Source organism: Phycodurus eques, chromosome 11, assembly GCF_024500275.1.
Source record: "Phycodurus eques isolate BA_2022a chromosome 11, UOR_Pequ_1.1, whole genome shotgun sequence".
In the NCBI taxonomy this organism is placed as follows: Eukaryota; Metazoa; Chordata; class Actinopteri; order Syngnathiformes; family Syngnathidae; genus Phycodurus; species Phycodurus eques.
The window spans coordinates 21,710,647-21,731,860 of NC_084535.1; the positions used below are offsets into that span (position 1 = coordinate 21,710,647).

At 41.1% G+C, this 21,214-nt stretch overlaps 1 protein-coding gene across 1 annotated transcript in view; it reads right to left on the reverse strand.

Annotated features, from left to right (window-relative positions):
• thada (THADA armadillo repeat containing) overlaps positions 1 to 21,214 on the reverse strand; it is a 133,809-nt gene that overhangs the window by 77,016 nt on the left and 35,579 nt on the right. Inside the window, 4 exon segments of the mRNA XM_061690981.1 lie at positions 9,370 to 9,461; positions 9,871 to 9,993; positions 10,247 to 10,369; positions 15,814 to 15,946. Of these exon segments, the coding sequence (XP_061546965.1) occupies positions 9,370 to 9,461; positions 9,871 to 9,993; positions 10,247 to 10,369; positions 15,814 to 15,946 (471 nt within the window).

Sequence of the window (21,214 nt, forward strand, 5' to 3'; positions counted from 1 at the left end):
AAATAAATAAATAAATAAATTACAAATAAAATGGAAATTCTCCAAATTCTGATGTTGCTGTGTGTGGTCGTATGTGTATGAACAGTCAAAACTAGAACACAACATCTGCAATTTACTGCATGGTGTTTTCTCAAGTTATAAGTGAGCTGAAATCTGCTGTTTGGGCAGATAGTGCCAGACAAATACTACAATACATGAAAGCTGTTGGTTTTGTTCGTCTAAATCTAAACACGACGAGTTGCACGCCGTTGCCTTCATGGTAACGACGACCTTCACAACATGGCCGCCACGTAGGCACGACAATCAGCCGGGCTGGCTTATCTAGTTTTAATACCTATGCCCAGAAAGCCCAATAGAAGAAGTTGCGTGAGGTCATCTGATTTTGTGTCGTTTGATTGGTGAACTAGACTTAAACGTCACTAGCGCTTAAACTGGATTGGCGCAAACAGCGCCAATGTGGAAGTCGTAGTCTCGCTCACAAAATAGTTGATAAATAAGCAATAATTGATTAATAAAAGTAGTGACCGACATTTAGATCATCGTAATAGAGTAAAGGTACCGTTACTTCTTAACACCAGAAGCGGCGGAAGAGTATTTTTCTGGTCTTGCCAACTCCTGTGATTTATCCAAAGCCGGCCCGAGCGCACAGGCGGAACCTCAGGCCGATGCGCCAGCATATTCGTCCGCCGCGGAGTAATATTCACAATTACATCTGTGTGTGTATGGTGGATGTGTGGAATTGATCTAGCTGCCAGCGTTCATGGAGTACGAAACAGCCTATGACGACAGCGACCCCCTCACTCCCACCTCAGAAAAACTCATCGGATCTGTACGATTCACAGAAATTGCCTATTTTGAGTTCAAAATGGCGAATCTCGCAGAAAGGCGACCGCTTTGCATGTATGAAATACAGTAGTTTGGAAATTACAACATGAGCACATGGGCATGTTCTGCACCCTCCTCTTCCCTCTCTAATGAGAGTCCTTCTTTCAGAAAAGAGCCTGCTCCTTGCAAGTCAAAGGTCAGGGGTGTAACGGACATGCCATTAAAAGATGACACCCAGCACCCCAGTCTCGGGCTACCGCCGCTCTCCCCGCCGAGGTAGACGACCACGGAGTGGCGAGATTCAACTTCGCATACAGACGCTAAGTGAATGACAAGCCAGGAGCATCAAAGTGAGACACAGACATGTGGATTTGCATCCCGACGCCAAGTGAATCACCAGCACCAGGAGCATCAAAGCGGAGACAAAAGACACTGGTTTTGAACCAGAACGCTAAATTAATTAACTTCCACCTCCCAGCCAGACCGGGACAATAGACGGGGTACTAGCAACACCCACAGGCGGTGGAACGCCACTGCAAACGCAGGCTCACTAAGCACAGTTTTCACTGGACTTCACTGGGATCTAATATTTTAAGAACTTTAAATGAACGCCACTAGTGAGTGTATTTCTGAAAACTTGAATGTCAGATGTCGAATCTGTTGTCAACTGAACCAGATGGAATGTTTCACCCCACAACACGAAAGCCACATTGCAAATATTAGTGTTCTCCACAATCACATAACATTTGAAACATTCATTACAGCGATAAAAGAGGTTGGGCTTGTGAAAATGCAAAGCGGAACAATGGTCTCATCTTAAATTCAATAATTAATATTATATTCTACTGGTTTTAAACCACAAATTATACTAAAATGAAATCCAATTCTAGAGGCGCAGTCTGCCTTCCATTTGGTCAAAAGGGGCAGGCCTCGCTCTCTGAAGCGGATAAAAGGACGAAGCTCCTTTGGCTCTCTCTCTCTCGCTATCTCGTTGTTCCATCTGCCAAAGGCCTGGCCCAGCCCGGGGAGCCCCTAACCTCACCACGAGGTGGCGGAGGCTGGGAGACACCAAACTTCCCTGCCGCGCTGCCAAGCGTGGACCGCAGGGAGCACCTGCCAGCTCCCCAAAGCTATCCTTTTGGGTGTGGGCCAGTTTACGGAAAAGGCTCCGATGGGAAGGGATTGCGGTGCGAGTTTTCCCTGACCGCGTGGCAAGCATTGCCACTGCCAGCGCGCCGGCCCACCTGCACTTGAAGTGCATCTTTTTGGCTTTGCTTCGATTTCCTCCAAACCATCCCTCGTGAGCGCTCTTGCCAACCCCCGGAAGGTCGACCCGCCTGCCTGAATTGGTCAACACACGTAAGTCAAACCTGTGGTCTACTAAAAGTACAGATTAATGCATATTTGGGTTTTAAACTAGCGAGAACAGGAATTGCAGCTATACGCATTGACACCCCATGCTCAATCTCACATAAATCAGTTTCCTGTGCCAATGTTCGTCTGTACTGTTTGTTTTGTGTTTTTCTGTATTGCTTACCTGTAGATTCCCCATGTTAGATCTAATTAAATTTTCCATAAAATTCACTACCTGCATTGTTGTGTGTGTTTGGGTTCGAGCAAAGACTCTTAGGAAAATTTCTGAAAGTGTAGCATCTTTCAGATTACGAGACTGACAAAAAGGTTTCTCGTCACTTTCCCTAAATTTTATCCACATAAAAAGTGACGTGGTACCCCTTTTACTAGATAAAATAGCTTAATTTATAACACTGTAATTTAAAATTAGGCGTCGCTTCCAGCTCATTCTTTTCTCTGAAATTAATTACATTTTTATTTAACCCGTATACGCTACAGGAATTATGTCAGTGCTGATTACCATGTATGCAGGGTAAGAGGTCGTGGAGGAGGAGAAAGAAGTCAGTTAGAGGTACTATATAAAACAACAAAAACAAACAAAACAACTGTTTCAGTTTGTGGAGCAGAGACGCACATTCAGACTGAAACAAGTCAAGACAGACTTTGCTACATACAGTAGATTAAAAGTCTACACATCCCGGTGTACCCCCAGCCCCCCTCTCTTTTCATCACAATCGCCAGAGACAGCGCCGTACTGGCCGGTAATGTCAGAAACTGGATTTTTTTTCTCCCCTAATATCTGGAACAATCGATGTTACGGCCGTAATGAGTCATCTTTCAGTTATTTCTGTAACAACATGCGGACGTTCGGTAACATTCGGCACCTCTGCATTTTCCACAACCTGGAAAACTATCATTTAAAAAAAATAATAATCTTTTAAAGGGAAAGGGCTCAGGGCTGATCCGTGATGCACTCCCACCTCCACCTTAAACTCCTCTGTCACACCAACAGCACACCTCACCACTGTTCTGCTGCCCTCATACATGCCCAGTATTATTCTAACATACTTTTCTGTCACTCCAGACTTCCGCATGCAGTACCACAGTTCCTCTATGGGTACTCCGTCATACGCTTTCTCTCGATCACCAAAGACACAATGTAGCGCCTTCTGACGTGCTCTGTACTTTTCCATCAACATCCTCAAGGCAAACAATCCATCTGTGGTACTCTTTCTAGGCATAAAACCATACTGCTGCTCGCAAATCTGTCCTGCGTCTCGCTTCCACGACTCTTTACTTCATCGTGTGGCTCATCAACTTTATTCCTCTTTAGTTCCCACAGCTCTGCACATCGCCCTTGTTCTTAAAAATGGGCACCAGCACACTTTTCCTCCATTCCTCAGGCATCTTCTCACCCGCTAGAATTCTGTTGAACAAGCCTTTCTAACTTACTAATCATTGCCACTTCCCGGTCCACCACACTTGGCATAGTCCCCACATTAAATTCTAGGCTCTGTGCTTTCCTCTTCTCTTTCTGCCTAAGAACCCGCTTTTCACCTCTCCTTTGTCGTCGACCCACGGAAGATGAATTTCCACCGGCAACCTGCAGGTTAACGGTGCTGGGGGCGGATGTTGTTAACTTGGGGCACGACCGATCCGGTATGAAATTCTTTAGATGAACGCTCATATTTGTTTGGCAAAGTTTTAAGCCGGATGCCCTTCCTGACGCAACCATTTGCATTTATCCGGGCTTGAGACCGGCATACAGTTTGCACGGGCTTGTGCCCCCCATAGGGCTGCATTTAACCAAATCGCATTAAAACTCATGTTAAATGGGAGTCAGCACTGATTAACTACACATAAAGTTCATCTTTTCCAGTCGTATGCTATTACTGACATTTTTTGCTTTCGAGCAGCAGCCTGAATGTTTTCTGCTAACACTGCCTGTTATTTGGAACTTTTCATAATTCCCTCCATTATCCCTCCCTACAAATTGATTTAGGCCTGGGTTCCAGCTTAAGAAAAACAGCTGCAAAGCATGTTGCTGCCACCTCCATGCTTCACTGTATGTGGTGTTCTTTCGGTGATGAGCAGTCTTATGTTTGCGTGAAACAGACCTCTTGATATTATGGCCAAAAAGTTCAAACTTGGTTTCATCGGACCGTATCACAATTTTACCACATGTGTTTGGTAGATTTCAAAAGCGTTTTTGGAAGATTTAGCTGGGCTTGGATGTTATTCTTTGGAAGAATGTCTCCATAGCCTATATATACTGGTCAGGGAGGCTACCAAGTGGCCGACAAGTACTGGCTGTTCATCTCCTGTCTGAAGAAGACTGGAGATGTCTTCTTCGTCGTCGTCAGTCTTCTTCAGATGGGAGATGTACAGCCAGTACTTTCCAGAAATTTCTGCAGCTCCGTCAATGTCGCTGTCGGCCTCTTGGCAGTTTTCTTCATGTCTTTTCATAATTTTTTTAGGGATGGCTAGTCCATGCTAATGTCAATGATGTGCCATATTTACTCCACTTAATGACTTTCTTAACTGTATTTCATAGTATATACACTGCCTTGAAAATTCTTTTGTACTCTTCTGGTGAATGATACCTTTGAATAATGAGAGCCATCTGATGCTGCGGAAGCTCTCTGCGGCTGGTGGATTCTAACCTAAATTGTGACTAACAAAAACGTCAGAAAAGCATAGCAGTGACTTTATTAAGGGTTAATCATAGGCACTTTAAATTGTGACAGGTGTGTGCTGACTACCATTTAACATGAGTTAGAATATGATTGGTTAATTTTGAACACAGCAACATGCCCAATTATAAGAGGGTATGCACACTTGTACAACCACATTCTCAGTTGTTTATTTTTACTTGCCATCTTTAAACTATATTTTTTTTCAATTGTAAAGTTTATTGGCCACTTTAATGGTCAAACAAGTTTTAAAATGATTTATATTGGTGTCTGTTTTATATCTCTAAAATATGGCATTTGAATAGGGGTGTGCAGACATTTTATAGACGTATAACGTTACATGCAGGATGCATTATATGCAGTTTCTACAGGCGTGATAAGGCTGGATGCTGAGATGGAACTGAGTAAGCAATCTCTCTGTGTCAGCTGGTTGTATTTATGGTAAAGATGATATCACACCGACATCAATGCAAGGTCACGAAGCAGAGAGGCCTAAGTCTGGGCTCAGTTAATGGAGCAGTGATCCACAAACACTACATCTGGATTCAAGTAAAATACACGGGTGGAAATTCCTGCAAGACGAAAGAAGCAAAGTCTCATAAAACACCACCCATGCAGTAAATAAATAAATAATAAATTAAAATGTTTTTTAAAATAAATAAAATAATGTACTGCAGTGAGCTTTCTTACAGCAATAGAAGACCCACATACATAAACAAGGACTAAGCGCCATCATGAAGTGTTTGGTTAATTGTGTGGAATTGACTGTTGATTAGTCGTATCTTGAAGTGATTGAAAAAAGAAATAAGTTAACTAACTAAAATAACTGTTGATTCCTAAGTTTATAGTCCAAACAAAAACATGACTTCAACTCAGGGCTGACCTTCTCTATGGCAACTCCGAAGGGCACAATTAATTTGCTCAGCTCATTCTGGAGGAGTTCAGAACTTTCAACAGATCCACCCCCACATAAAAATAATAATTAATTGATGGATAATATTTAAATCCAGCCCTATGGGGGGCACAAGCCAGTGCAAACTGTAGACTGGATAAATGCAGAGGATTGCGTCAAGAAAGGCATTCGGTTTAAAAGTGCCAAACAAATATGAGCATTCATCCAAAGAATTCCATACCGGATCGGTCGTGGGCCGAGTAAACAACATCCACCACTGGCGCCGTTAACTGGTGGAAATTCAGCTACTATGGGTCGAAGATGAAGGAGCGATGGAAAGCGGGTTCTTAGGCAGAAAAAGAAGAGGAAAGCACAGAGCCTAGAACTGAATGTGAGGACTTTGAATGTTGGGACTATGACAGGAAACATTCGGGAGTTGGTTGACAGGATGATGAGGAGAAAGGAAAAGGCAGTAAGGCTAGAAGTTTAGGGGCAGGGTTCAAATTATTTTACCATTAAAGGAGTTGAACAGACTATCAGATCAAGTGATGAAGCTGAAACTTAAAATTTAGGGTGTTATGTATAATGTGATTAGTGGCTATGCCCCACAGGTAGGATGTGACCTAGAGGTGAAAGAGAAATTCTGGAAGGAGCTAGATGAAGTAGCTCGGAGCATCCCAGACAGAGAGAGAGTTGTGATTGGTGCAGATTGTAATGGAGATGTTGGTGAAGAAAACAGGGGTGATGAAGAAGGAAAGGAACTTGGAGGGACAGATGGTGGTGGACTTTGCAAAAAGGTTGGAAATGGCTGTAGTGAACACTCTCTTCCAGAAGAGGCAGGAACATAGGGTGAGCTACAAGACCGGCGGTAGAAGCATGGAGGTGGATTACATCTTGTGCAGACGACGCAATCTGAAGGAGGTTACTGACTGTAAAGTAGTGGTAGGGGAGAGTGTGGCCAGACAGCATAGGGTCGTGCTGTGTAAGATGACTCTGGTGGTGGGGAGGAAGATTAAGAAGACAAAGGTAGAGCAGAACCGTGTGGTGGAAGTTTCCTCCCATATCCCAAAAACATGCATGGTTGGTTGATTGAGGACTCTAAATTGCCCTTAGGTGTGAATGTGTGCGCGAATGGTTGATTGTTTATATGTGCCCTACAATTGGCTGGCGATCAGTTCAAGGTGTACCCCGCCTCTCGCCCGAAGATAGCTGGGATAGGCTTCAGCACCCCCGCGATCCTTGTGAGGATAAAGCGGTACAGACAATGGCTGGATGGAGGGAGATTCTCCAGAGCCAATCAAGGAAAATAGTCAAAAGTTCATTCGGTTAACTTGTGTACGTTAACAGATGGGGAGCACAATAATTTTAAAGAGACTTACTGAACTGCAGTCAGTTTCCTTGTTAATTCACAATTTTCTAGCAATTTCAATTGATGAATAATGCGGATTTTAAGATATGACAGAAAACAGTGAACAAAAAGCACGCAGACGTTCTTCTGCATCTTATGTTTTAACTACTAAACTCTGCCACATGCACATGAAAATAAACCCACGCTGTAATAATAAAGACGAATCCAGCAGTCATAAGGTGGGAATACCACATCACGATTGACTCATGGTTACAAAGCATTCAGAAGTCTTTAAAGTGAGTCAATAGAAACATAGTAAAATGCTTGTGAAAAAGTCTAAAATATCAACTGGGTTTAATAGACATACATACTGTCCAACAGCTAAACAGACATTTTTTATTGTCCATAGCCTGCAGTGATTGTAATCATTGAATTATAAAATCATCGATCACCCAGAAACAGTTGCACAAGCCAAAGTTTGTCAATCTTCTCATCAACTTAGATAAAACATAAAAAATATAGGTGAAAACAGCACTTGTTGTTTGATAAGAAGCTCCCTATAAGCTTTCACAGATCATTTGATTGTTACTGCCATATGTAACCAATAGTCATTTGGAATATCATTGTCCTTCAAATAAGACACTTGGGGCTTTATTTACCAAGATCCCAAATAGTGGGGGGTGAATTGTGCATTTGCTCTCACAGATTCTGTGAGCTTTTGGTTGGTGTGGTGAGCGTGATTTACTAATATTGCAATCTCTTACTAAAATTTCGAATAGCTTTTGCTAACTTGCGTGTTTATTCACTCTAACAGATTGCGTGCATTATTGGCAACAGGTGTGAAAGTGGTACAGACGGCCATATTTAAAATGACGTTTTTTCTTTAGGTAGCTTTGACAGTTTTAACGATGGAAAATTTGGGAGAGCATTACAAGAGCAAAATGACGTTTGAAGTGATGGAATTTAAAGTATGAGAGAAAGAGTCAAACAAACATATTACTGACAAAATCGATCACTGCGGTAATTTGGGGGAACCCAGCAACCCCGAATGTGTTGTATTGGAACGGCAAGGTCAAACCTTTGTTTTTGTTATATACTGAAGACATTTGGGTTTCAGATCAAAAGATGAGTATGAGGCAAAAGTTCAGAATTCCAGCTTTTATTTCATGGTATTTACATATAGATGTATTAAAGAACTTTTGTTTAAAGCCACCCACTTTTCAAGTGAGCAAAACTATTGGAACAGACATTATTAAAATAACTTATAAAGTGAATAACATTTAATATTTGGTGGCATAACCCTTACTTGCAATAACTGCCTCAAGCCGGCGACCCGTTGATTTCACCAGACTGTTATATTCTTCATTTGAAATGCTTTTCCAGGCCTTTATTCCAGCCTTTTTCAGTTCTTGTTTGTTTCTGGAGGTCTCCTCTTCAGGAGGTAAAATGTATACTCTATTGGGTTAAGTTCCGGTGACTGACTTGGTCAGTCTAAGATGACCAAGTCAGTCCCCTGATGCAGTCCTTTGCTGTGTTGCAGTGTGTTTTGGGTAATTGTCTTGTTGCATGACGAAGCTTCTGATTAGTTTGGAAACATTTTTCTGTAAATGGCCAGACAAAATGGTTTTGTAGACTTCAGAATTCATTCTGCTGCTACCATCATGAGTTACATCATCAATAAAGACTAGTGAGCCAGATGCAGCCATGCAAGCCAACCCATGACATTACCTCCACCATACTTCACAGATGGGCTCGTGTGTTTTGGATGCTAAAACCTTTGCTTCATATTCATCTTTTGATCTGAAACCCAAATGTCTTCAGTAAGCAATAAAAACAAAGGAATTGACCTTGCCATTGCATTTTATTTGTATTTGAAGTAAGAATAATGTGCACATAGGAGCTCAAACAGCAGGAAATACTGTACCTTTCATCTTCATTTGCAGTGACCTTGAGAAAATTGGATTAAAAAAAAAAAAAAAAAACACTCTAGTGTTACAATAGTGTCCCCTGGTGGTGTTAGACAACCACTGCATAGTAATATTTTACGTTGCTTACTCAAAATGTTTATATCCTGACTCATAAATTGGCTCAAAGTTGAAATTCAAAAATATAGATTGCTCAGAAAACTCTTCTGCAACTAGCCATTGTTACCTTTCGATACGATTTACACAATTCGTGCTTGAATGACTACTGTTTTATATAAACACCTGGTCAATACAAACATTTCATTCCACGCCAGCAAGGGAAAAGAAGCGGACCTGTTTTTTTTTGAGTGTTCATCCCTCCCTTTCTTCACTCCAAAGATTCTTGTGATCAGAGTGCTGAAGAGAAGAGTTGAAGAATTCCTTACCTGTAATAAAATAAGTGGAATATGGAGGGAGTATGAGGATAGAAAACATGACAATAAAAGTAAAGCACACACGTCAGCATCTTCATGCAGTTTTACAGCTAATATCTGCATAATATGTTAGCTTTTTAAGACCAAACTCATACAAAAGGGAGCACATTTTGCTTCAATAGCATCACACAATGTCAATGTTAACAGCAACACAGGTTTGTAAAGGTTAATCAGAGTACACATCAAATAGCTGGTGATTTGGGGTTTTCATGAATATCCACCTTTGGGTGTCTAAAATAAACCTCTCAGTTTTGTGTAGTTTTGTTCTTCTATTTACTGAAAAATAAAGTAGCCATGTCATATTTAAGATGTCACACATTATTTGTGCAAAGCTAAGGGGGAAAAATGCATGGAAACTCACTGCCCAGACAGGAGAGGTGAAGCCAAGTATAGCAGCCTGCATTCCATCCGACACAAAACAAATTATGTTTTCTCCCAGACGAGTGTCTCTGTAAAGAGCTCTCAGGATGTTCAGAGCGTGGACCTGTAATGATAGTATTTAAGCATTCAGTTGGTACAAGACAAGAATTTAAGAATTGCACATGTCTGGCCATTAAGTCACAGAGTTGTTAATATACTGCAGCCAGCAAAATGCTACTACAGCCACAGATGCCAAAGGTGCACAAGCTGATTTGCTCTTATCAAAAGTCTGTTAGGCACTAAAATTTCTGAAATGACACCATAGCAAGATTACGGTAGGGAGACCAGTCAATAGATGAAATGACAAAATGACAAACCTGAGGAACAGTGGAACTGTCAGTATTTCTGTCAGCAGCAGGCATGGCGAGGGTAATCAGCTCTCTCATGGTCCTTTTTAACAGACTGCAACTGGAGGATTTTGGCTCAGAATTGACAAGAGCCTGCGTACAACAAACAACACATAAGAAATACAAAAGAACCAAAACAGAAACAAGAATACTTCCGTATAATCATGCTGGGATCCCATAACTTTCCCATAACTTCATTGTGTGGCTCAACTGCTTTTCCATTTTTCATGCTTTTAGTGCCTTTCTAACTTCCCCCTTCTCAATCATTCCTACTTCCTGGTCCACCACACTTGCCTCTTCTAGTCTTCTTTCTCTCTCATTTCCCTCATTCATCAACTCACCAAAGTATTCTTTCCTCATTCATCAATTCCTCAAAGTATTCTTTCCATCTATCAAGCACACTACTGGCACCAGTCAACACATTTCCATCTCTATCCTTAATCACCCCAACCTGCTGCACAACCTTCCCATCTCTATCCCTCTGTCTGGCCAAACTATAGATCTTTTTCTCCTTCGTTATTGTCCAACCTGGCATACAGGTCATCATATGCCTCTTGCTCGGCCTTTGCCAAGTTTTTATTTTTGCTTATAAATTAAAAAGAAAACTAATAATCACATGTATATGAAACTTTGCTCAACACTTTTTTTTTTTTAAATTTATTTTACCTTTGCTGGTGTCGCAGTGTTACAGCATGGGCAAGTATAACTGCTAGTGTTGTGCTCAAGACCACACTGTCTGAGACTTACCTGAGACCAGAACTCACAGAGACCAAGAAAAAAAGCAAGACTTTAAGGAGTCAAGACAAGCCTACACTTACATCACTAATAACTGCTAAGATAACGAGCTCATTGGTGTTTGATTGTTACTGCTGACAGAGAGGAATGCTGAAGTGGTAAGGGCTATTCTTTGCTCACTTAAACAACATCACCGGTCTGCATACTTTCACTTACAAAACATCAATGGCCTCTGTCCATCCCTCACCCCCCGCTACTGTCCTTGTTCAGAACCTCGTCACTTCCCATCTCGATTACTGTAAATCTCGTCTGTATGGGCTCCCCGACAATTCGCTATAAAAGCTACAGCTTGTCCAGAACTTTGCCGCCCTTGATCATAGCCTCGTTACCTCCCGCCTGGATTCCTGTAAATCTCGTCTGTTTGGGCTCCCTGACAAGTCACTATAAAAACTACTGCTTGTCCAGAACTCTGCCACCCGTATCAGCACAACCCCCCCAGGATTTGAGTCCCTGGCGGCGTAGTGTGTTACTGATGGTAGCCTTTGTCACTTTGGTCCCAGCTCTCTGCAGGTCATTCACTAGGTCCCCCCTATGTGGTTCTGGGATTTTTGCTCACCGTCCCTGTGATCATTTTGACCCCACGGGGTGAGCTCTTGTGTGGAGCCCCAGATCGAGGGAGATTATCAGTGGTCTTGTATGTCTTCCATTTTCTAATAATTGCTCCCACAGTAGATTTCTTCCCACCAAGCTGCTTACCTATTGCAGATTCAGTCTTCCCAACCTGGTGCAGGTCTACAATTTTTTTGCTGGTGTCCTTTGTCAGCTCTTTGGTCTTGGCCATAGTGGAGTTTGGAGTGCGACTGTTTGACGTTGTGGACAAGTGTTTTTTATACTGATAATGAGTTCAAACAGTTGCCAGTAATACAGGCAATGAGTGGAGGACAGATGAGCCTCTTAAAGAAGAAGTTACAGGTCTGTGAGAGCCAGAAATCTTGTTTGTAGGTGAACAAATACTCATTTTCCACAATAATTTGATACTAAATTATTTAAAAATCAGACTGTGATTTTCTGGATTTTTTTTTCTCATTTTGTCTCTCATAGGTGAGGTATACCTATGATCCAAATTAAAGGCCTCTCTCATCTTTTTAAGTGGGAGAACTTGCACAATTGGTGGCTGACTAAATACTTTTTTGCCCCACTGTTTGTATAATGCGCACTATTGACTTTTTGACAATGTTTTTTGGAAAAAGATTTACATTATACATGAGAAATTACACGGAAGTTCCACATGAAAGCCCAGCTTGGAGCGCTCAACATGGATACAGGCTACCCTCGTTGTCGGAGACCACTCTGGAAATCGGGGAGTTCGAGAAGATTAAAAATCCACCCGAATGCAAAAGGAAAACCACTTATTATCCAAGTGGAGCAAAGAGGTCCACATTTTTAGTGTCGTGGCTCCATACGTAATGAAAACCAGCACTGCATTGACTGGGTGCACAATGTATTGCTTACAATGGGCGATATCATACTAAAAGCTTGAAAGCTTGAAATACACAGTATTAAGTATGAGTAAAGTATGTAGAAATATAGAAATAATGTAGTCATGGAAAAAAATTTTTACCCCTTGTTTCTTACATTTTTTGTTCATTCTTAATGCCACAGGCAAATAAAGGCACCTTTTTTGGACAAATTTAATGATGACACTGAAAATAGCTCATAAGAGTTTAATATAGAGCTGATTAGCTCCAGCCATTTTCCATGGTTTTCTTGATGATAACCAAAATTATATTTAATAATACAACCCCAATTCCAATGAAGTTGGGACATTGTCTTAAACAAATAAAAACAGAATACAATGATTTGCAAATCATGTTCAACCTATATTTACTGGAACACACTACAAAGGTATTTCATGTTCAAACTGATAAACTATTGTTTTTAGAAAATAATCATTAACTTAGAATTTTATGGCTGCAACACGTTCCAAAAAAGCTGGGACAGGGTCATGTTTACCACTGTGTTACATCACCTTTTCTTTTAACAACATTCAATAAACGGGAACTGAGGACACTAATTTTTGAAGCTTTGTAGGTGGAATTCCTTCCCATTCTTGCTTGATGTACAGCTTCACCTGTTCAACAGTTCGGGGTCTCCGTTGTCGTATTTTACGCTTCATAATGTGCCACACATTTTCAATGGGACACAGGTCTGGACTGCAGGCAGTCCAGTCTAATACCTGCACTCTTTTACTACGAAGCCACGCTGTTGTAACATGTGCAGAATGTGGTTTGGCATTGTATTGCTGAAATAAGCAGGGGCGTCCATGAAAAAGACGTTGCTTGGATGGCAGCATATGTTTCTCCAAAACCTGTTTGTACATTTCAGAATTAATGGTGCCTTCACAGATGTGTAAGTTACCCATGCCATTGGCACTAACACAGCCCCATACCATCACAGATACTGGGTTATGAACTTTGAGTCCATAACAGTCCGGATGGTTCTTTTCCTCTTTGGCTCATCGGACCACAGAACACTTTTCCACTTTGCATCAGTCCATCTTAGATGACCTCGGGCCCTGAGAAGCCGGCGGCATCTCTGGGTGTTGTTGATAAATGGCTTTTGCTTTCCATCGTAGAGTTTTAAGTTGCAGTTACGGATGTAGCGCCAAACTGTATTTACTGCCATTGTTTTTCTGACGTGTTCCTGAGCCCATGTAGTGATATATTTTACACATTGATGTCGGTTTTTGATGCAGTGCCGCCTGAGGGATCGAAGGTCACGGGCATTCCATGTTGGTTTTCAGCCTTGCCGCTTACATGCAGTGATTTCTCCAGATTCTCTGAACGTTTTGATATTATAGACCGTGGATGATGAAATCCCTAAATTTCTTCCAATTGTGCGTTGAGGAACATTGTCCTTAAAATGTTCGCCTATTTTCTCACGCACTTGCTCACAAAGAGGTGAACCTCGCCCCATCTTTGCTTGTGAATGACTGAGCAATTCAGGGAAGCTCCTTTTATACCCAATCATGGCCCCTACCTGTTTCCAATTAGCCTGTTCACCTGTGGGATGTTCCAAACAAGGTGTTTGATGAGCATTCCTCAACTTTCTCAGTCTTTTTTGCCACCTGTCCCAGCTTTTTGGGAATGTGTTGCAGCCATCAAATTCTAATTTAATGATTATTTGCTAAAAACAATCAGGTTTATCAGTTTGTAGTGTATTCAATTAAATATAGGTTGAACATGATTTGCAAATCATTGTATTCTGTTTTTATTTATGTTTAACACAACATCCCAACTTCATTGGAATTTGGGTTGTACAATTCCAAATTATTCTTCCCAACACTGATAGTACTTTTAGGTGCCTGATTTAGGAAACTTAGGAATAATTGTTGTTGGAAATGAACAAAAGGGAATATTCCGGACTCTTCTTAATACCAACATATTGTATACTGTGCAGACAGTATATCAATGCCAAGATGGATGATGACATACCAAGAGCTTTACTGGCCGAGATAATTTGTATGTGTCCAGGGGGGTTAATGTAGGAGCAAGGCTGGTGTGTTCGTTATCTCGAGGAGGGAGTTGATACATCTGACCTTAGTTATTATTAAGAATTGGGACAGAGAGATATGGAGAGATGAAGGTAGGAGGAGAGGAGAAGGACACCAGGTTTGGTCCTTACAAAGCCTCGGGCCTATGGGATTGAGAGGAGGTGGAAGGAAAACACAGTCTGGTTCCTGTGAAGTGTGTGTTGGATTGGTCAGACCAGAGAGAAGTGAGTGCAGGAGGCAGCCTTCCCGGATCTGTCATTCCAAGAGTAAGGAATGCAGACCAAACCTCTGCCAAGGTGTGGAATTCATCTTCTCCTCAGACTATTTCCACTGCGATGGTCTATTATTTAGCTGACATCTTCAAATATCTTTTTTTTTTTTTTTAAATATATATCCTGGACTTTTGTTATAGTTACCACTACTACTAGCCAGAGATGTATCGATTCAGGATTTATATGATCGTATCTACATTAAAACTGGAGCTGTACAGAAAACAATTTAAGAATACATTGCGATTGGCTGGCAACCAGTTCAGGGTGTACCCCGCCTCCTGCCCGGAGATAGCTGGGATACGCTCCAGCGCTCCTGCGACCCTTGTGAGGATAAGCGGCTCAAAACAGGATGGGTGGATGGATCATATAGCCATATTTTATACATCGCTGCTTTTTGTTTTGATCGCCAAGTTGGCAGTCAAGTTTTATCAGACAAGAAAGTGGCATTAAAACAGCCACATTTTATATAAAATATATTCTTTGTTGCTAAAATGACAGTTTTAAAAATGACATTGCGTTAAAGAAATGGGAACAATCTTCGTGAAGGGCCTCTTAGAGATATGATTATCTACATGTACTGTAAGTATGCATACTGTAAGTATGCATCTGGCATGGAAGCCATAAATATAGATGAGGTGTAGCAAAATGCCTTTTAAACAGTGTTACTTTCTTGTGGTTCAGTTCAGTGTCTCAAAACACAGTAGTTGGATACATATAAACATTGTTTGAGGATTGTCGGTGCATCTTTACAACAACAAAAATAAATAATCACAGGCAATGATGACCACCACAAATTATATTGTTAATTTTTGTTCTTAATGCTACATGCTTTAAAGCTTTAAAGTTTGTTCTTAATGCTACATGCTTTAATGCTTTAAAGTTCAGTCAACAATTATCAATTTCTAGCAATTCTGATAATCTTCAATAAATTATAAAATAAAGAATTAAAAAAAAAAAAAAAAGTCAAGCATCATCACCTGAATATAGAAGGGTATTCCAGCGCTGCGTCGTGTGGCACACAATTTGGACGACTGGTCACTTGATTTGACCTCTTCCAAAACCTCGGACAGCCAGCATGCTGGAAGCTGTTGCAGAACTTTACTACCACTCCTTTCACACACACACACACGCACACACACACACACACGCACACACACACACACACACACGCACGCACACAAAATATGACCATGGGTGTTCGTCCTCATTGGAGGATTTTAATACATAGTTTAACACTCTTTTCCAAATACTTTGCACAGGTGTTTGGATAAAATGTCTTAAGACTCACAAGTCAAAAAATACCAGAATAAAGAATCAGGACAAATTAAATATATAGTTGATATAAAAAATCTATACACCCCTCTTCAAATGGGAGGGTTTTGGGATAGGGATGTCCCGATCCGATTATGTGATCAAAAATAGGGGTCGATCACGTGGTTTTCAGCTGATAGAGTTCAAGTGAAAAAGATCGTTTTTATTAATTTTCTGACATTTTAAATGTCACAAAGTGACAAAATAATCATAATTAACAAAATAATCCAAAGGCACAATGATCTGGCCAAATGGAACAGTAACAGCTTCATTTTATACCACACAATGTAACCTTTTTGGGGGGGAGGGTTATTATTCGAAAGGCAGACGCCATGTGTGCGTGACACACACAAGACAGTCTGCCTTGATACTATTGGCCCGTTGCACCATGCTAGTTTGGAACATTGGAAACATGACACGGACCGCCTATAAAACCTTTATGGGCCATTTGCGTGTATAATGTATAACCACACCATACATACATACATAGATACATACATTTTCCATACCGCTTATCCTCACTATGGGCGTTCTGGAGCCTATCCCAACTGACTCTGGGCGAGAGGCGGCGTACATCCTGAACCGGTCACCAGCCAATCGCAGGACACATATAATCAAACAACCATTCATACAATTTAGAGTCTTTAATTAACCTACCAAGCATGTTTTTGGGATGTGGAAGGAAATCGCAGTACACGGAGAAAACCTACACAGGCACGGGGATAACATGCAAACTCCACACAGTGGAGGCTAGATTTGAACCCGGGTCCTCAGAACTGTGAGGCAGATGTGCTAAACAATATTATTAACTGTTACTTTCCATCCTGTTACTCAAATAAGAAGTTTTAAGTACAAAAAAAAAAAAAGACAAAAAATTAAGTTGTCTGAGTTGGGCCAATTCAAATTTTGCTGTTGTAGTTCAATACAGTATATGTGTATTATCAAATTTAGAGCAAAAAAAGATAGAACTTTGAAATTTGTTTCCACACACTTTTTTTTAAATTCTCTTTCTTAATGCAATGCCAAGGTATCGGATCGGAACTCGGTATCGGCAGATACTTAAAATCAAAGACTTGGACTATGCTGCAAAAAAATGTGATCGGGAGATCCCTAATAATAATCATAAGCCTAACATAATTCATTTTAAAACTTTTTCCACCATGAATCCCCCCAAAATTGACTTAATAATTTTAGGCTCGTTTTCTGATGAAATATTAGATGTTCGGACAGATTTTAGCCTGCCCACAATTTGGATACATGAGCCTGTCACAGCCAGTAGACGGACGGTAGAAGGTGAGGCCATTTCTCATTGGACTTCTATGCATTCTACGGTGTAACTGTTGCCTATATTGAAAGTCTGGATGTTTTTTTAATACAATAATGAGTGAAAATAGTGATTGTGAAACATGGTAGAAGGCTTGTAGTTTAAAAAGAAAAAATTATTGTTGAAATGCCTCCTTGAGGAAAGAATATAGCTACGTCATCCCACATGAAGTACAGTAAATCTTGTAGATTCCTTTCTGCATGTCATCTTAATTTAGTATAGATTGCATCACAATTGCCTCCCTTTTTATGCCCAAGTACACCTCTAAAAATATCAGAACGATCGGCTCGGTATTTATGATTTTATCGACGCGTTTCCACATCAGACACGATCATCTACACATAAGGAAGTGCTTTGCAAATTCATTTCCGCATATATACACGCCTTTCGTCAGCTCAATTTTGCATTGATTACACCACATATACCTTTAAGATGTTCCAATAGAGTTCCTACAGATCACAAAAGCGTTTCTGTTGGTGACAATGTGTGAAAGATGCAGATTTTGGTGGCAGGCTGACGAGGGTATCTCCCGGCTAAAAGCGTTATGTCGCCTTATGTCCCAAACGCTGCGGCCGATCTGAGCCTGGCGTGCTTGTATCGTTTTAATGACGGCACGGTAATAAATTAGGGATTTTTCAGCATATTGAATTAGCGATAGTCGATTGAAAATAATTTTGGGGTGCTAGCTGTTATTCATGTTGTAGTGCAATGATATATATGACAGCAATATAAGGTATACCAACTTGAACAAAGCCGCGTTTGACAACTCAAGCAAACAGTCTTTTTTTTTCGGGTTATTTCCGAAAAAAGTTGTCATTTTGGAGGTGGAGAATTCCACCCGACAGCTACAATATATAAAATATGAGTTAATATTGCCACTTTATAGTATAGTGCATTCCTTTGTCCACACCGGCTATACAGTGTCTCGAGTCCTTGTTTTTTTTTTTCGTTTTTTTTTTCTTTCAAAAACTTTGTAATTTGTAATGGGAGCAAAGGAAAGTGAAAGTCATGTTAATGAGACAAAGAATAAGAAATTATGGGGGGTGAGAAGGAAGAGGAAAAAGCACAAAAGAAACACCGTCTGAGAGTGCAAACATGGTCGAGCACACCAATGGCAGCTGCAAAGACATCACATCAAAAGGCTGTGGTTTAGTACCCTGCAATCAGCACCCCATAACCCAGCACACAGTCTGGATACTATCCACACACACTTCCCTTCCTGAAACACACACATGCATACACACAAACCCATAGGATGTGTGCACGCGTGCGCACGCATGAAAATGTACAGCCCGCAGTCAACTTGGAATATTCCATGTATTTCAAGGATTATTTGGAGTAACAGTTATCTTATTGTTGATGTTGAACCAGACACGACAAGTGGGCAAAAGTAACTTTAGTTTCATTTAAATTGGTTATTTTTATGTTGGTTTTCCGTTGGCTTCACACGATCAGGATTTTAAAGTTCAAAGAAGCTGATAAGCGATCTGTGTGCTAACCTCAATTAAGTCAAGGCATTTCAATTCCACAAATTCATATTAATGTTTCAAAGAATAAATCAATTACTAAATTATTAAAAATATTTACATTGCACTAATATTGCAACAATGCGCAATATAAAATTAAAGAACTCAAAAAGGCAGCGTTCCCCAAACTTCGTAGTGCCATTGACCGTTTTTATGTGAAGATATATATTGTAGCCGTGGCAGAGAAACAAAAACAAATGATTAAATATATCACTCAGAATTACACTTCAACGTGCCGGTTTTATTAGCATGTTATAAGTAGGGTTGGGCATCGAGAATCGAGAACCGAACCGAAAATTCACATAAACGTTGTCTCACAGTATCACAAACACTAACCTTGTGCCTCACCAGGAAAATAAATATTTTAACAATGCTATATTTAACTTTTAGCTGAAACATTAATTATTGAATATTAAGTCAAATTGGGTTAGTTCCACACACATTGCCTTTTAGTTAATAAGTTTGATCGTGATACTGGTTCTCAAGAACCACGAGTCAAATGTACATTTTAGTCTATGCTGAAAGCTGCTAAGAAAATGGATGTTCATAATTTGGACACCCTTTATTTAAACCATGCAAACTTTTCTGACCCAGCCCCCTAAAAGAATCGGAATCGAGAATCGTTTGGAACCGGACTCGAACTAAGGAACCGGAATCGCTCAAATTCAAATGATGCCCAACCCTTGTTATAAGACACCACAACGTCATCTGCCTATAAACAATTCTGCATTTCTGTTTCACTTTTGCTATTTAACTATTAGCTTAGATTTTATTGTACTTGAAGATGCATACTTATTGCCGGTCTCATGGCCGTAATGCAGTATTCTGACAGGCGACATGAGAGTAAAAACACAGTGTCGTAAAGTGTCATGGGGTTTTGATAGCCTTTGTGTACTCCTAACCCAACTTCAATGATGAATAAAGTTCTCGTTAAACCACAGTTGTGAGGGAAGAATGGAATGGGAGATCGACAGGCGGATCGGTGCAGCATCTGCAGTGATGCGGACTTTGTATCGTTGCGTTGTGGTAAAGAAGGCGCAAAGCCGAAAGGCGAAGCTCTCGATTTACCGGTCGATCTACGTTCCTACCCTCAACTATGGTCACGAGCTGTGGGTCGTGACCAAAAGAACAAGATCCCGGATGCAAGCGGCCAAAAGATGTTTCCTCCGCAGAGTGGCCGGGCTCTCCCTTAGAGCTTGGGTGGGAAGCTCGGTCATCCGGGAGGGGCTCAGAGTAGAGCCACTGCTCCTCCGCATTGAGAGGAGCCAGATGAGGTGGGTCGGGCATCTGTTTAGGATGCCTCCTGGACGCCTCCCCGGTGAGGTGTTCCAGGAACGTCCCACCGGGAGGAGACCCCAGGGACGACCAAAGACACGCTGGAGAGACTACGTCTCTCGGCTTGCCTGGGAACACCTTGGGATCCCCTCGGAAGAGCTAGAGGAAGTGGCTTGGGAGAGGGAAGTCTGGGCTTCCCTGCTGAGGCTGCTGCCCCCGCGACCCGACCTCGGATAAGCGGAAGACAATGGATGGAGGGATGGAGGGATAATCTGGCAGCGGAGCCGCCATGGATGTGATGATTAGTGATTCATAGGAGCGATTCTGCACTGTGTTTAGACATGCTAGCGAGCTAACCACATCCGTGAGAATGCCCAAGCTGCCGGCGCAACGTAGTCACAAAACACATGACAGTTCTAAACATAAACTAGCTTTCGGATTCAAACATACAAGACAAAAGCGAGGAAAGTGCCTGGAGTAAACGAGATTGTATCAGCGATAATGTCTTAATTTGCGGATCCGATCAACGGCGTCATTGATCAATTGGTGAATTTAGACAAAGAAAATCACAACATTTCCATGAAATGCAAATTATCGGCCAATCTAATGAAGCCGCTCAGATCGGTGTAATGTCTAGTTTTCAGTTTAGTACTCACTTTATTGCATTTTAAATGTGTCTGGTGACAAAATATCAGCAATATGGCCTCTCTCACAAAGAGATCTGGCAAACTAGCTGCATCTGAGACTTACTGTATAAGATTTGGCTTTAAGCATAGTTTGCTTATTAGCAGGGGTGCATATAATAATTTTGGTCTGGTTCTCAAATGAGCAAGTTGCACGAGCAAGTTGTTGCTTGGTGCTCATTTTTTTTTCATGACCCACTGACCTCACTGGATGAACTTATGTCTGGTTGTAGACTCATCCTATTCGTTACTTATTTTC